Genomic DNA, 17477 nt, shown 5'->3' with positions numbered 1-17477 from the left:
TCCATTCCCCTGTCCATATTACAGAAGGTAGGGGGAGGGGCTGGTTTTATCACCTCTGGTTCTTTTTTTAATCTGGGTTGAAAACTAGATTTCTATAGGTTTAGCTTTCAATTAGAGTGAGATACAGTGGGTAAACATTATTGATTTTCAAAGTTTATTCAGCTTACATATCTAATGCAAACAAATTCAAGAAGAATCTTGCCATATATATAACATATATACATGTATTTAACAACAACTTAGTATACAAGTAGTTTATATTACCATGAGTGTAGCCTTTAAAGATTATTTTTACAACTGCTATTTCTTATCAATAATTGTTTGACAATTTACATGTAACTACTTTATGTGACAGAAATTTGGTACATTTCACATTCAGATGAAGTAGAAGGTTGACTATGATATATTTTTCACAGAGAGTAGTTCTTGCTTATAATGTCTTTTTGTCATAAAATGTAGCTGCTAAAGACACACTGATCACATACATTTAGTTATCATTTCGAAGATATTAAAGTAATTGACAATTTTTTACATGATAGTATTTAATGGGTGAACACAGGTAAACGTTTAAATCAAAATCACCAGTTACATGTTAAACTACTATCACTGAAGCACAATAACTTATTGTTATTCAAAGAGAACACTAACAGTTACTATAACAGCTGAAAATCATGTTGGAAATATTTACACTGTAAATATCCAATTGTTCACTAGTGCAATTTCACACACTGCATTTTTTTTTTTTTTACGTCAAATCCTCCATTTTCTGTTAATAAATTTGCCATAATACACACACCTTTCTGTCAAACTAGCATAATTTACTGAGTTGTAGAGGTACAGGGAATGTTGCATATCTTTGTAACAGTGGATTTTATGCATTAATCTAAATACCTGATAATTAACAACCTGAAAACTGAATTTTAAAAAAAAGATTGCTAACATATATTGACATTAAATAAGCTCTGTGTGATGTTAAAAAAAAATCCTTGACAGTTCTAATATCAAAAACGTCACATTCATAAAACAAGAAATTGAGTCAAAAGTTCCCTGGGGGAGGGTCTGTGTGAGGAGAGAAATCATCTGAGATCCTCCCCACTGATGTTCTTCTTCACTCTCAGCAGCATCGTCGTTGTCCATTGATCCAGACGAGATATACTGTCGTAATCCTTGACCGTGTCAGTGAATTTGTCGATATCCTCCTCATTTATTGCACTGATAAGACTCTAAAGGTAAAAATCTCAAAATTATTTATCATAGTTTTTTTACCCCAAGTTAATGTGCAGGTGCATGTAAGAAATATGAAAGAGAGAGAGAGAGAGAGAGAGAGAGAGAGAGTATATAAATGTGATGAATTTAATGGCAAATTTATTTCCTTTTTTTTCCTTTGATCAATTCAATACTTCTAATGCATCCTCTATCAATTTCCTTGTAAACGTTTATCATGTTTTTCATCTCCTACTTCCTACTCATTTTTATTGCATGATAAACTACAGTCCTTCTAAACAAACTACAGTACTGTACTAACTGTACACAGAATTAAAGCTTTATTAGACAAATATTGTTTACCTTGAGAAGTTTGCTCTCTCTGGCATCTCCAAACTGTGGGAACATTTCTTCATACTTCTGAATGGCCTGTTCTGCATTCAGTGTATCTACACACAACTGACAGAGGGCTGCTTTGAAAAAGTAATCCTTTGCACTATACTTAAGCAGCTGGTTATCCATGCATGACATCCCAACCTATAAACGACAATGCCATCATTAAAATACATCCTTAGTTCCTTACTCCTTATCAAATAAGGCAATTTTTATAGAAGCAAGTCATTTAAAACCATAACTACATGCAAGTATTACATGTACAAAAATGTTATTAAATGGTAAGATTATCTATTGAACATTTCCCAAAGGAAACTTAAATAGAATCTCACCTCTTCATAAATAGAAATTGCTTTCTCGTATTGCTCAAGTTGTGCAGCATACTGAGCAACTTTAACCAGGCATTTGTTGGCCGAGCTGTCAAATATAAGATACATAAGATTTGATATTTGTGACAATTTATTTTTTTCCTGTTGTATGAGGAGTATAATCTTTGCATGACAAACTTTTCTTCCTCACCTGTTAGACTCTTCTCCTTTGTAATAATCAGCAGCGTGCTCATAGCTGGTGATAGCCTAAAGAAAAGAAAGGGAAATAGGTTAAAAATAAAAAACACTAATTTCAAAGTATATTTATCTTTTAAAAATTGCATGTAAATATGAACAAATTATACCTTTTCTATGTCCACCATGTCAGTTTCATAGATTTCAGCTATGGACACATGATGCTTGGCTGCTATTGTAAACCTTCCCTATTTAAAATCATGTTATAATGATTACAAATGCACATGGTTTTGTACACGCATGATTTTTTTTGTAAATGCTTGTTTTCTTTAGTAACATACCATATCAGTATAGATTTCAACAGCTTTCAATAAACAGTTGATGGCCTCTGTTGATGAGAAGAAAAAGCTTGAAATTTTTATCAATATAACTTTAAGTAAGTCAGGAATGTCAATCAACAGTTCGTAATTCTAAGTAAAGAATGTAACGTTACGATTAGATTAATTTTTTCTTTCATTTGATCACGCAAATGACAATGAATGTCATAAGATAAAAATTATTGTTTATTTCAGTTCCCATTGGTTGTAAACATCCTGTACTACCCAGTACCCACCATTAGGATCAGCCTTTTTATAGCAGGTTCCTGCATTGACATACTCTGTAGCTGCCTGGTGTTTGCTTCCCAACTGAACCTGAAGAGCAGCAGCCCGACAAAATGCTTCACCAGCAGCTACATGAAATCAAACATATATTTGTTTTTGATTCAATGCTTCTGTATCTTCACATCGCTTTAATTTAACATATATGGCTACATTATGTGGTTGTAAATTCTTATTTGTCGTTCTGTCAAAATCTTGTACAGAAAAAACAAAAAAAAAACCAGGACAGCAAATCAGAAAAGCTTTTACTTCATTACATTGACATGAAAACATAATTTTTCAAAAATGACTCCCGCTTTTATTGATTTCTTTCTGACGTAGAATGTTTGGAAAGTTATATACTTTTACATCCTTCATAAATCAACAAGACTCACCTGCCCACTTTTTAGCCATCTTAAACATGTTGGCTGCCCTAACAAATATATCGGCGGCATCTTCTACCTTGGTAGAACTCCCCCTATAAAACACAAAACAGAAGTTTTTACACTCGTAACAGTATTACTAATTGTTACCGATAAAACAAACGTTTTGGACGAAGTCCATATGATTATGACAGAGTAGGTGTGTTGTAGATTTTTACCCAAACAGTGAACCAAAAAATCCTTTGGAAGAGTTCAGTTTCTTTTCCGCCTCAAGCATCAACTCTCGTCCCTTCGCTTCGTTATCAGCCATTGTAATGTGGTTAAAAATGTCACAAACGGTGAATATTGCGTGTATTTTTACATTTGTGTCACACCACTATTTACTATCGACATCATCATCATAATCTGAATCAGAAGAAATCTTCTGGAAATGTTCAAATATATGCAATCGATATGCGTACAAAGAACACTGATGGCGAGAGTAGTTTTAAAACGTAACGGTAACTGACGAAAAAATTTCCGGATTAGAAGTACCTGCTATTAGTAAAGAGGTACAGGCATATATACCGCCGTTTCCCATTTACCCACCTTCACACGTGTTTGAACAGAATGTACCCGTTACTAAACATAGATAGAGGTACCTGTCGCGATACATAACGTTAGGCACTGATTTTATTATGCCATCTATGGTGTCTGTAATAAATTGAGTCCCTGAAACGTGCATCGAGAAATGAATACATGCTCAGTATATATAGACCTTCGTGTATAAAGACAATTCTGAGCCATAATAATTTCCAGCAAAATAGAATTAATATAATTATAAATAAAAGTATTATTGAAAAGATCTGTTTTTATTGAGTGTGCCCATACTCATATTTGAACAAGAGAAATGGGGGGGGGGGGGGGGGGGCAAGAAAATTAGGTACATGTTATTCAAAATCGTTATTCTTCTGATGCTTAAAGTGAAAAAAAAAAAACTATTTGATGGAATCCATTTATCGACCGCAAAATCAAAAGGACCTGCGCGTTACCACTACGCTACGCATATAACATTTTAAGGGATGTCTTTTTAATATATGTGGCTATAAACATGATTGATTTAATTCAATGCAAACGTGTACATGTAGAACAAAATTTCAATAGGGTTTCTTTGGTTTAAAGTGGGTTAAAATAGTAAAATATCCAACTTTTTATTGCAAACTATTTTTCTATATTATGATACGTAACAAATCCCGACGATTTAAATGATGTCGTGAAAGATAATTAAGACTCTTTTAACCTGGTACTTGCGTGGTTTTCGTTTCTTTTCAAGAATATTTTAACTAAATAATGTATAATATTAAAAATTTCTGATGTTTGCAAAAGCGCTATATTGTAGGGAATAATGGAAAAGGGCGCTGTAACTCTGTTTTAAGAATTTCATTTGGTTTGATTGAATATTAAGAATACTTGAAATTGTGTTAATTGAGCAAAAAAGATTAAGAGTCTTCCTGTTTAGTCTACTTAACTTTCATATTCATGTATACACTACGTTAATTAGAACCTGAGTTGTAAACAAAGTCAAGACAATGCAATGTCCATAAATCTAATGATGTGTCATGAGAATGTCTTCATGAGAAGTTTTTTCAAGAGGATTTTTGTTGCATGGTATCATTCCAGAAAGATAAGTAATTTCGTATAAAACCAAGAATCTTTGGGGGCTTATTTTCTCAGGTCTATACGAAATCAAAAGTCTTTTTTTCAGTTCATCACAAGAGAAGCAAGCACCTGCGCTTGTGTTAGCAATAACCCCCTGGGGTAAACTTTATCACAGAAACACGTACCTGTGGAAGCAATTCTGATTGCTCTCTGATTCTGAATTCTGATTGATTCTGAAGTTTTGGTTAGACTGACAGTTTCTTGATCTAATCTATTTCAAAAGGATTCCAGTTGTTTAATTAAGTTGTAAATATACTATATAATAATATATAATCATAATACACAAAAAGCTCTATTGTTGTACCCCAATTTATAATAACGATGTAATTGTATTTTTATTGAGAAGGTCATAATTAAATGCGATTCTCCATGCATTTGGGAAAATGAGTTACTTGACACAAATCACCGTACAACACATTCGATTATGTGTCGTTCATCTTTTTTCTATTATTATGGAATTTAAGGTAGCTCCATACTCGTAAAATTCTCTGAGGAAAGTTGAAAAACCGAACTGATTTCGACTTAATAGACTTAAATGTCATCAATTGTTAGAAAAAATATACATGTCATCACACTTTTTGAGATGCCAGATAAACATAAACTAAAGCATATTTTAGCATTAGAAAAATGTATTTTTTTTTTGTTAAAAGTAAAATCTTGTAGGCAGAAATTTGTTTTTCTTGTTTAATTTTAATGTCAACTTTATCAGAAAACTAAAATCACAAAAATATTTTAAAATTAATCGTTGGAATAAGAAAAACTATAGCATTTAGTCATACAACTGAGAGAAAAGTCAGAAAAAGAGTTATTTCCCCTTTGCATAGATAAAATATATAAAAATTTGGAAATTTAGTATAAAATTAAGTGCGAAAATATCTTGAACCTACCAATAATTCTAATTACATCCATGTGATTATATTCACATAAAATAAATAAAACTATCTTGCACAATTTTTAAAGAATTCAAAGTTTTACAAAAAAGTGTGACATCACAGAACACTGGATCTACTTTAATTGTAGAAAAAAATTAATTGAGTTACTGATTGAACAAAGTATTTAAATTCTATCTCTAAACCTTTCTTTAAGTATCCATAAAAAGTGAGCAAAAACACGTAAATTATTGTTATTGTCGATCAGCGCATTACACAGATGGAACAGCCAATTCTTCCATCTCTCTTTTTGTGAGTTATTGAATTTATTACAAAGAGTAGGTAAAGGTAATGTACATCAGTTCATTATACAGAAGATATATCCAATTTTTCTTATATGGGAATTAGAACCTGACATCATCATGATCATTTCGCGCAGTCCGTTATTTTTTCTTCAGGTTATACTGAGGATTTCGATCGATCGATAAACTGGTTAGAACTAGTCGTGTAGACTTAGCCCTGTTAATATCTTTAGCGTTATGAATCACAATCGGTTTGCTTAAGAAAAAAGTTTTGGGAAAATACTGAGTGGACGTGAATAAAATCATATGAATAACGATCGATTTATATTTTTAAAAAATGGGAGAGAAAATATTGGATGTAAAAATGTATGCATAAACAATGGAAAAGTTTAAACAAAATCAAAATAGATGAATTTCCATAAAACTACTCTCTCTTTCTGGTTTTTTTTTTTTTTTTTTTTTGGCATTTATTAGACATGATTTTTTTGTTTACATCATTATATTATGGTTCGTTTTGTTTTTGTTTGAAGTTATCTGTCTTAAAACATACAATCAGATAAATGACGACTGAAATAATAAATTCAGGCAAAGAAGATAGGGGAATAAGGGTGCGCAAATGACCATTCAGTTTGGTTTAATCGTAAAATACGATTTCAATTTTTTTTCTTCAATTATATTCTATTTCTTAACAATACAATTTCAGTCACAATGAAATGCTTTAATCAATTCTATATTCGACTTTGCACAAATTTACGGAATTCTTTTATTTTCCTAAAACGTTCAATTGTTGATATCCAAAATGATATTTCTAATGTATAGTGAGTCATCACCCCATGGCACTATATACATGTATTTTGGAGAGAATGGTTTGCATACACCAGTTCAAATCAATATTTTCCAGTTATGAGTTACAAATCTATGTTATGGTAAATATATACATTATTATGAACACTGTTTTAAAGGAATAATAAGATTTGTAGATATTTTTACTGTCCAGTCTCCTATCCGTTTTAGTGTAGACATTTCACATGCCTTATTCCCTCGTCTTCTTTCTTTATTGCACCTTTAAAGTAATATTTACATATTTTTAGAACACGATGAAAAAGAATTAGGTAAAAATTAGAAAAAATTAGGTAAAATGTTTAAGTCTATAAAGTTTAAGAGTCTTCTACATTTTTTTTTTACACAAACATGTGCATACCCCCCCCCCCCCCCCCCCTTCCCCAATAGATAAATAAATTTAAAAAAAAATGAAAAAATATTAAAAACAACAACAAACGACACAACACTCAAACAAACAATAAAATAAACACCCCCACCCCCCAAAAAATAAAAAACAACAACCCACCCTCCCCAAAACAAAAGCCCTAAATTAAAAAAATCCCCCCAAATTAGAATTAAACATTCTAAATTTATTGAATAGGATTGGTACTCTCCCAAAATAGTACTATCTCTTAACAGGCATGTATAGGAAGTTTCATTCCGCAAGAAGTTAATTCGACTCTCTTGAACACTATCTCCTTATCAGTCCACATGGCGCATTCTCAGGGCCACTAAGAACGACCATGTCCCCATCTTGCAAGCTGGGGACGACGTATAGATGTAAATATTTACCGTGTAACAAAATATGAGAAGGCGGGAAGATGTGAGGAAACTCGTACTGTTTTTTGTGTCGGTGGGGGTAGGGGTGGGGGTAGGGGGTGTTAGTTTTACATACGATAGGGTGACGTCGCAGTACTTATGTGCGTCACAATGTATGACTTTCTCCTCCGACAGCCCGGTAAGTATAGTTTCTAATTCAAAGAAAAGTGAAAGAGTAATAGTTTTTTAATTTGAAATCAAATCTTATTTTGAATTTAATGAATGAATTGTTAAATGACGAGTTGCAAGTTACCGGTGTTTGACCGATATCTTGTTGATCCTTTTGTTACCTGTGTTGTTATTGTTGTTATTATTGTTGATGTTTTTGTTGTTGTTGATGATGATGATGTTTATGATGATGATGATGATGATGATGATGAACTTTCTTATGTCTATACTATGTGCTTTCTTTTCAAAACTCATCGTCCCTTTGTCATCCGTGTGAGTTGTGATGAAGAAAGACAATTTACAACTAAGACAATTTACGCTGATGATGTTTTCCTCATCCTTTTAGAGCATTTATTCTCGGTACTCATCATCCTGCGCACAACCAAACCCCATGTTTTCCTATGGCTGTCAGGTGGGTAGAACGTCAATGCGATTACATGTATTTTATCCATAAATGATCAGTTCATTTTTACTGAAAGGCTTTTCCAACCGAATTAAAATACAAATTTTCCCCACACAGAGAGATGGGTGCGCCGGATCCTGCGACTCTTTGATTCTTATAACTCACAGTAAGTTTGCCATCTTCTGCAAATGTACAATATCACGTGTATTTTCATTTGTTGTATGTATTTTGACATTTGTATAAATGAGTGTTTTAAGAAATATAGGCTATATATTAAGGACATAGATAGAGGTACACGTAAATATATACAAATGGTTATGTCTATCTCATACAACTCTTTCTCTCTTGTAAATACATGTACATTAATTTTATTGCGCATTTTGTTTATTAACATGATTGTCAATCATCCTGTTGCCCCTTGAGGGCCCTTAATTGGTCAATAAATTCATTTGATTAATTTGATTTGATGGATTTATAACCTCGGGTACTTATTAAAAAAAACCAATATTCTCATATCCTAACCCGCAGATGTTAACCGGTCTGCCAACATCCCACGCCTGAGCGCCCGTTACGTCACCGGAACTGAAATACTGCTCACGTGGTCATCCCCTCCCACTCCCTACTATACCCGGTACCTGCTACAGATCAGAACCTACCAAACATGGACAACCATCACTGAGGTATACTTGAGCATCGGGTACATGAAAAACAGAGCAGATAATTCAATTCTTAATTCTTTCTCTAGTATTCCAAGAAACACGATGTATTTTCAAGAATTTTGAACAAAAAAGAGCTACCAAGAAAACCTCTGACATTCTATGTACCTTAATTTTGAGTAAATACAGAAACACAAGTCTTTATACCCACTCTCTCATTACGTATTAGGTACCTACCACGAGCTACCTTTACCACAATCCTAACCCTTGCAATACGGTGTTCTTCCGGATCACGGCGGTCAACCAGTACGGAATGAAGGGCTTCTCCGCTCCTTACTCGGTCTACGGTCAGCTTCATTATTAGTCACTAATTTCGAATCTGATGGAATTCAGAATTTTCAAAGGAGACTGTGTGGTCAACAAATTAGCCATCGGGTCTACCTTGAACTTAAAAATATTATTTTTAAAGCCATGAAATATTATTTTTATCTCGTGGAGAATTTAAAAAAATATTTTTTAGATTTAAAATTTGTACATTTTTCTATATCTTTATACACATGTGCAAAGCTCTTCTTCTTAGAAGGTCTGTACAGGGGCGTAGCTTCCATTGTGGCAATGAGGCAACTGCCTCACTACAATTTTTTTGACCATCAATGGGATTTTTCCTCCCACATAGTAGAAATTCTATTCTACAGCAACGCTATTATTTTGGCGGACTCTTGACTTTTATCCCAATTTCCATTTTACTCCCCATGCCAGTTGGTTCAGTCTTATGCGAGAGATCTTTATCCGCAATGAGACGCTTGAAACATTGGGGAAGGTCAACAATCACCGAGGACCGTCTGGTTGGCCTTGCCTTACTTTTTGTTCACAGGCACCGAATGGTTTCAGTTGACAATATTGTGTAACGATTTTATGTTATGTAATGATAAATCATGCGTACGGCACATGACGACTGTATTTGTATTGTCGCCTAGCAACCAGCGGAGATTGTCACGTGACCCACAGAGGGTATATAAACGAGCGCGTCGCAGCCGCAGCGTTCTCTTCCCTAGCAGAGTTCCAACGGAGAGGAATTGCGAGACTAAATTACGATTTGGTAGGTGGGTTGCCTTGAGAGAGAGGCTTACCACATTGATTATTATAGGACCAATCGTGTTTGACCACTAGTTGGTTATTATAGAGGCTGTCCTCTTGGAGGTTAGCCTAGTTAGTCGTCGCTGATACTCTACTAGTAGTATTAGGGAAGGGGTACGCCTTTGGTTAGAGGTTGTTCACTGTCTGTCCTGCATAAGGCATTAACACAGTGACTGCCTCTACTAAGGGTTTGCCTCTTCAGTAGGTTATCCAGCTAGGGCGTGCCGCGGGTATTCACTACCGCCTGAATAAGGCATATAATAGTGTTTACCTCGTGGTATTAATAAAGTTTCAATACCGGCCGACCAGATTCATTTGTGATTTTACCCTAAGTAAGGGAAGGCCATTTTGTAAATATTTGTAGGCCAATTGTAATCACTAATCATTTTAGAGAGGAAAATTATTATTGTTTGATATTTTTTTATATTCAACACCCAGACCCTAGAATTGACTAGGTACGGACCCCTCGACACGTTACAATTGTCACAAAATTTGCTAACTCCAAAAAACGCCAAATTGGCTCATTAAAATTTTGAAGTAAAACAACAATTTAAATAAAAATGATCATTCACCTAAATTATGTTAGAGGTTTTATTTTATTAAATACTTACGTATACACATTTTTGAATTATAAAGAATTCAAAAATTGAGTACACGACAATCGTGTTATCAATTTTTGAATTTCTTATTATTCAAAAATTTGTATAAGATATTACTGTGAATAGATGCTGGTCTGAAATGTAAAAAAAAAAAACTTCGTTCAGAACAGTTTTTTCACATTCTAAAACTCCCAAATTCATTTTTCGTAAGGGGGCTTCGCCCCCCTGAACCTCCCACCCCCAGACCCCCTGCCGCAATAAATTTGCCTCACTAGAATATTATCTCAAGCTACGCCCCTGCTGTATAGTCTAAAATTGGCCACGACCATTAAGGATGACGTTTACTCAGAATTAAAAAAATATTCCACTGATGATAATTTAATGAAACGCCATCTATTGTATGTTATAGATCTTTGATTGTAGTGTTATTTTTCTCTGTCAAAAAAGTAGGTCAAGTAGTAGTGTAGTCAAGTAGTAGTAGTGACCTACATGTACTTTTTGAGTTCATGGTCATTAAATATATTTTGAAAAATCAAGGAAAATCCCATAAAACGTGACTTTACACTACGATTAAGATTTTCCTAATTGTGAAAATATTACAAATAATTAAACACTTTAAAAAATGAAATACAGTTTGTGAATGGTAGTGGCACTGAATAAATACTAAGCATTAAAATTTCAGCAGCAATTTTTAAAAATATTCCAGTTCGAATTTCCTCTATCACTTGTCAAATTCCTATCCATTTTTGATCCAATTTTACAAAAAAATCGAATGATGATAATAAAAAACCATTTATAGTATTAAACTACTTATATTGACCTTATTCTGTTGGCATAAAATTATATGAGGTCAATGATCAAAATTTTGAGATAGGATGTCTTTTATCGTTTTTTGGCATTTTTCAATATTTTTGCAATTCGTGTCATACGATTATTTTACTGAATAAGTGACTTAAAACCAATAGAAAATATGCAAAATTATATAGACTAAAATATAAAATCTTAGCTTTTAATATTAGAGTACTGCCAAAAATGTTTTAGCGGAAAATAAAATCTGCTAATTTTAGTCCGAATTTCCTCTGTTTGACTAAAACTCTATATTTGTTTGAGCCTAATTCCATAATAGTGTAGAAATATCGAATGTTATGTTAATAATAATTTATTTCACAAATACTTTTTGTGTTTAGAACAAATTTTACTAATGAAATTGAACTTTATAACAATCTGAATTTGAGAACTCAAGCCCTTAAGGTGCCTCACTACACCGTGACATATTTTCTCAAATCAGCAGAAAAGTACTAGATTATGATAGAAAGCATGATGGATAAGAAGTATATATGTCACACAGGCCAAAAAATGTGTAATTTTAGATAAAAAATGACATTTTCAAAAACATAAGCAAAAGCTCAGGAGGATTCGAACTCATGATATGCGGTTCACAAGCCTGATACATGTACTTTAACCACTGAGCTATGACGATATACATCTGAATCAATTGATACAAACAGTTTAACAAAACATTTAAATCGCCATATTGTGACGTAGTGTCTTAAAAAGCATAATTCTAGGTGTAGTGGAGTACCTTAAAAAGCCCTCTGCTAGAAACGTTTGTTTACTAGAAGTTGCATGGTAATCGGATGTAACTTATGTCAAAGAGACATTGGAAATGAATTTCACTATCTCTTGTGTTGCATCATGTTGAAAAACGAAATAGAAGTGTATCTACCAAAATTATATTTTTATAGACCAAATATTGTCAAATTTAATGAGCCTTTTTCCTCAAATAATGCGAACTATTAAACAAGTTATGTACAATAAGTATGCTAAACCTTCTGTTAATTGACTCCTTTATATTTATCTACATAAAATGTACATTTATACTTCATATATATTATGTACAGAACCATAATACAAAAATAATAAACTGCTGGTGTGAATGATTGACAGCTCCATCGCCCCCCTCTGCTCCTCTAAACGGTCATTTGATGAAGGGCGCCATGTTCTATAGCCCCGTGTCGAAAGAGTTCGCCGGCATTCTGGAAGTGGAGGGTATCCAAGGTAAATCAATTAAAATAAAATAAATTAAGAACATTACATACATGTTAGTAAGTAAATCGTTAATCATAGTGACCTGTTTATCCTTTACAATGAACAACATACATTTGACACTTTATGTAAGTGCCTAATTATATGCCAATATGCCAAATTATCAGGCATTATAAATCGGTTCTAGTTACGATATTGTGTTTATGATTTTTTTGTATTGTTCTATTTTAAGGATTGTGGCAACTTCTGAATGTTTGATAACTCACAATCCCTTCTAACGAATTTTGGAATTGTGTTCTTTTGTCTGTTGAATTCTTAACTGTTTTACATGATTTTTTACGTCCATTTCTATCGGTCGGGGTTTCATTTTTCACTTGATGTCATCATACTAGTCCGACTACCGGGGTATTTTCAATGTCACTAGTCTGATAATTGACAAAATGCATTTTCTAAGCAATTTTATTTACTTCAAAATCGGCTTAGGATTTGTTTCAAGGTCTTTAAAACTAATTTTAGTTACCGGTACGCTATCTTCGCTAGCTGGAGAGCGGAGTGGACCCAAAACCCTTGGCTAGCGAAGATGCCGGTGCGCTACATTAAACTCCAACGTCGTCAATTTATTAAGAAAAGTTTAAGAAGATTATTGTAATCTCTGAAGTTTTTTAACGAGTGATAACACTCTTTGCTCTTCGTTATATGTAGCTTGGAGACCGGAGGACATCGAGTTTTACCAATGGAGCACCCTCCCCACAGTCTTCTGTCGGAATATCAACAGTCTGATCATTCCTATATTTGACCCTCTCTCCTCTACCGACGCCGTGAGTTGTTACAACGTCAGCATCAATACAAACGCTGATTGAAATTTAAAGATTATTTTTTTTCTTTATCGTTTTCATTCTACACATACACTTTTACTTGTTACGTCACTTCCGGATTGTTTAAAATGATTGCTTCTTTTCATACAACTTGGCTTCCTATTTACGTAAAAATTAGCATTGAATAATGATTATTATAACATGCGTTATTCATTTATCTATTCACCTGGCGAAATTTATTGACATGACGACGTCAAAAATATATCTTTTAATGCTGATATTTGCATTCCCCTATTGATGATAATTTTTTTTTTAAAATAAATGAGTATAAATTGCAGATCACAGAGGAATAAAATCAGTAACAGCAAAAACAGCTGTTTTCGGTTTAAACTTGTTATCACACAGAAGGCTTGCAAATATAATCCATGAAAATAACTCTTGAAAATTTTGTTTTAACAGTAGAATCAACTTTATTGCTGAATTGCTTTTGTAAAAAAAAATGGTGTTTTAACAACATGTATATAATGTTTGAGAACGTCTTATGTAAATTACGTGTAAATTCATACGCAGTGATTAGGTTGTTGCGTATAGAGGCATATTTAGAGATCACAGAATTCAATGGAAAAACACAACAGATTGTATAAATATACAGAAACTACTTTCACAAACATTTAACTTATTTGACAAAACATTAAATAGAAATGCCAACTCGATTTGAAAAAAAAAAAGTGCTGAAAACAAACAATAACGAAACTGAATTTTATTAGGTTTCAGGCATACACTACAGAAATGGACTTCGTATAAGTGCAGAGAGTTACGGGTGTATCTATACCTTACAGGTAAAAAAAAACAATGATGACTAAAATAAATCGGTTTATGTTATTATAATCATCGGCGGTGCTGTGAGGGATTCTGAAGGAATTCTTTATTTGCAGGTTCGCGCCGTGTCGAAATGTGGGAAACCTGGACCATACAGCAACATCACCATCGATTTATCCGGTAAAACTATTCGCCGACAGATACAATGACCTGAATACTTTAAAACATTTTTAGAATACGGTTTTGTATATAAGTGTGCTATTATGGTAATTTCGTAACTCAAACCTTTATGATAAATAGGGTTGAAATAAATAACTGCATGGATTTCATTTCTATACTATGGAATAAACAACAAAGAAAGATTTGTAAAGGACGACACTTCCGTAATTCTGCTTTAACCAAACCCTCAAAATAGCTTTTTTTCATTTAAAAATGAACTAAAAAGTTAATAAATTAACTTGTTTTGATTAATTTTAAATTTACTACAATTTTTACAGCTAGAAATATATCCTACATTACAATTGCAATTCATATTTTGAATAAAACTATACTAGTATTATTTTACTAGTATTATTTACAATGCATAACTTAATTCAATAAATTTCACAGATTGTTCGAAAATTCGGAACTTCAACTGTCGACCTATGAGAGGCATTCCCTGTAAGTATAGCATTTTTGTTCCGTCGTGCGCGCGCGCGCGCGCGCGTGTGTGTGTGTGTTGGGGGGGGGGGGTGTGGGTTAGGGGGCGTTGTTGTTGTTACGTGCCTAGCAATCACCATTTACATGATAAATTGAATGACTACCTCAATGGTATTTATTAATTAAACACAGCCGTTCATGATAAAGTATATGTTTTTACCGTTAACTTTTCTTATTCCTGTCGCCAGTCGATCCACCGGATGTTGTAGAAAACGTCACACTGCGCATGGATCTGAACCACCCTCAAATCTGGCTGAAGATCGCATGGAACAAACCCTCGGACCTGGGCTCCATGAAAGCGATATCTCACTATGTGATGAGATGGGGGAAGGTCTCCTTCCCCTCGAATTTTATTCTAGCCCAGGCTGAATACACACACGAACCACTCAACACGACTCTAGCAAATGTAAACTACTAGTATATTCTATAGAATAATTAAAGCTAAACCCAACGCTGAAATATCTATATGTTCATATTATTATAATGATGATAATCTCATACAAAGTGGATTGAGCTACACATAAAAACACTTTTAAGAATCCACTGATAAACTTATGACAAAACATTTCTTTAGTAATCAGTCGTCTTTATTTGACATAATGATGTTATACTTTGAATAAACAGCCACAAAGACAATAGTTGAAACCTTAATGAGTATTATTAATAACTAATATACCTACATATTTTTTTAACAGAACATCGTTGAATTTGGAATTCAAGTTCAAGAAGAACCAAATGCAATATATGGTTTTCAAGTCAGTATAATATATATTTTGTATAATATTCAGCCACAAACACGATTTATGTAAAATAAGTATATCTAATATATATAGTTTATTGATCTAATTTATTTTAATTTTTTCCCTTGTTTTCCTAAAAAATATATCAGATTATGCCAGTTGCCCCAACGCAAGTCATAGAACCAATTGAATATGATAAGTTCCAAGTTTATACGATTGAACTAAAGAATCGCACGTCCTGCCAAAACAATAACTTAGCAGGTAAGTTTTGCATTCTGGGTCTTTTGTGACATACAGAAAATTCCAAAAAAAATTGACACTTTATTTAGTTTGCAATTTGATGAAAAGGTATATTTCAGTAATCACCCTATTTTACCACAGCCTCTCGGATTTCCTGTGACGAGGACGGCGTGTCAGTGATACAGGTTAGCAACACTCTGGATATTACCGTCATTTGGCGCAGGCCCAGTCGCTCCAGAAGAACATCCGCCGACAAAAACGACACAAACGAAGAGAAATTCTATGAAAAGTACGCGGTACAACTTGGGGAAGTGGAATCTTTACCGCCACCTGCCGGACAACGACTCGTCAACACAAACGTCACAGTTGTGGAATCTGTGAGTTTTGATCACGTGATATTTTGATGATTTTTTTTTTCGCTAAATATTTTTATGCATAAAAACTTGCATATCAATGGCACAAATAATTCCAGTGTATACTGATGCATTCCATCAGAAAGGTCGACTAGACATTGTACATAATTTTTTTTTCAAACTTTGAAACAAACTAGACTAGATACGCTAGTTGATGTTTCTAAAATGGACTCTCTGCAATACCTCTTTTGATAAATTTTCCTAACCTCACACTCCTCTGTTTCATCGTTACAGGACAGCCGCCGTGTGTCACAGGTGTGGACATCCGAATGATGTAATTTATGACAAAATGATCTGACGTAATAAAGACTCGCTAAGCTTCCGCTGTGTTGTTCATTACCCTGAGACACACGGTGGGCAAACACCTGTAGCGTCATCCGCGGATCCAGGAAATGACGTCATGAGAATACTAATTAAATAAAGGATAAATCTATCATGAATAGTTCATTTCTTGTATCCGCGAATTTCGTTGTGATGTCTCAGATTGTCCTGTTTTATCGTTTTTTTTCTTAAGCTGACATTGTATTTGGTGTGTGTTTAAAAACAAGGCTCTTCAAGCAAATTTTGAACACGAATGAAAATAGCCAGATTTTGAAGAGTATGAAATTTTCTGATGAATGGTGCATTGAAAGTAAATATCTTTATTAGAAAAATTTATACATTATTATTTATACATCAATGCAAGTTTTATAAGTCTTGGGATGAAACTGTGAAATCTTAACCTTTTTTACTGTCTTCCTTTGAAGAGTTGAACTGTTGTACAAGAGAAAACTAACTTGTTGTGCTTTTAAATTAATTTCTATGATTTTGATGAAGAGTTTCGATGACTATGATGATGATTTACTAGTACTACTCCGAGAGATAATGCAAATTCAATCTAAGCATTTTACAGTACAAAAGGTCATGTACCCGCACTGATATATTTGAGTCGTTAGATAAGGTTTTTTGTTCGTTGTGAAATCTACGTCAGGCTTCATATTGCTACAGTAAAATTCCGATAAATCTAAACGTCGGTAAAAAGAAATAGCGTAAAATAAACATTTAATCAAAGCAAACGGTGCACTTGTCAAGATATAAATTTACACAAAACCAAACAAAAACATGATAAAATA

The 17477-nt window shown here is 33.4% G+C and overlaps 2 protein-coding genes across 2 annotated transcripts in view; one reads left to right on the top strand and one right to left on the bottom strand.

The window, feature by feature from the left end:
* Positions 1–137: 137 nt before the first annotated feature.
* LOC128176786 (alpha-soluble NSF attachment protein-like) lies at positions 138–3565 on the bottom strand. Its single transcript, XM_052843322.1, has 9 exons — positions 3339–3565; positions 3133–3215; positions 2713–2829; positions 2441–2487; positions 2270–2347; positions 2116–2171; positions 1929–2013; positions 1567–1740; positions 138–1223 (listed from the first exon to the last, which is right to left on the bottom strand). The coding sequence occupies exons 1-9, from the start codon at positions 3428–3430 to the stop codon at positions 1077–1079; spliced, it is 879 nt and encodes a 292-aa protein (XP_052699282.1). The 5' UTR covers positions 3431–3565; the 3' UTR covers positions 138–1076.
* A 4033-nt stretch (positions 3566–7598) lies between these two features.
* LOC128176456 (uncharacterized) overlaps positions 7599–17477 on the top strand; it is a 51295-nt gene continuing 41416 nt past the window's right edge. Inside the window, exons 1-14 of the mRNA XM_052842820.1 lie at positions 7599–7769; positions 8145–8210; positions 8319–8367; positions 8730–8881; positions 9087–9204; positions 12541–12651; positions 13342–13457; positions 14222–14293; positions 14390–14453; positions 14883–14933; positions 15161–15378; positions 15668–15727; positions 15862–15973; positions 16094–16329. Of these exons, the coding sequence (XP_052698780.1) occupies positions 7617–7769; positions 8145–8210; positions 8319–8367; positions 8730–8881; positions 9087–9204; positions 12541–12651; positions 13342–13457; positions 14222–14293; positions 14390–14453; positions 14883–14933; positions 15161–15378; positions 15668–15727; positions 15862–15973; positions 16094–16329 (1578 nt within the window). The 5' untranslated portion in view covers positions 7599–7616. The remainder of the gene's footprint in view (positions 7770–8144; positions 8211–8318; positions 8368–8729; positions 8882–9086; positions 9205–12540; positions 12652–13341; positions 13458–14221; positions 14294–14389; positions 14454–14882; positions 14934–15160; positions 15379–15667; positions 15728–15861; positions 15974–16093; positions 16330–17477) is intronic.

Source organism: Crassostrea angulata, chromosome 3 (assembly GCF_025612915.1).
Source record: "Crassostrea angulata isolate pt1a10 chromosome 3, ASM2561291v2, whole genome shotgun sequence".
Classification (NCBI taxonomy): Eukaryota; Metazoa; Mollusca; class Bivalvia; order Ostreida; family Ostreidae; genus Magallana; species Magallana angulata.
The sequence above is the reverse complement of the archived record's forward strand: the minus strand, read 5'-3'. Positions and strand labels throughout refer to the sequence as shown.

Excerpts from the sequence above, each read along its gene's own strand:
- LOC128176786 (XM_052843322.1), bottom strand. The coding sequence starts at position 3,430 with ATGGCTGATAACGAAGCGAAGGGACGAGAGTTGATGCTTGAGGCGGAA. Across the intron at positions 2,172-2,269 it reads ACATGGTGGACATAGAAAAG|GCTATCACCAGCTATGAGCA; the intron begins GTATAATTTGTT and ends TCTTTTCTTTAG. Across the intron at positions 2,014-2,115 it reads AAAGGAGAAGAGTCTAACAG|CTCGGCCAACAAATGCCTGG; the intron begins GTGAGGAAGAAA and ends TATATTTGACAG.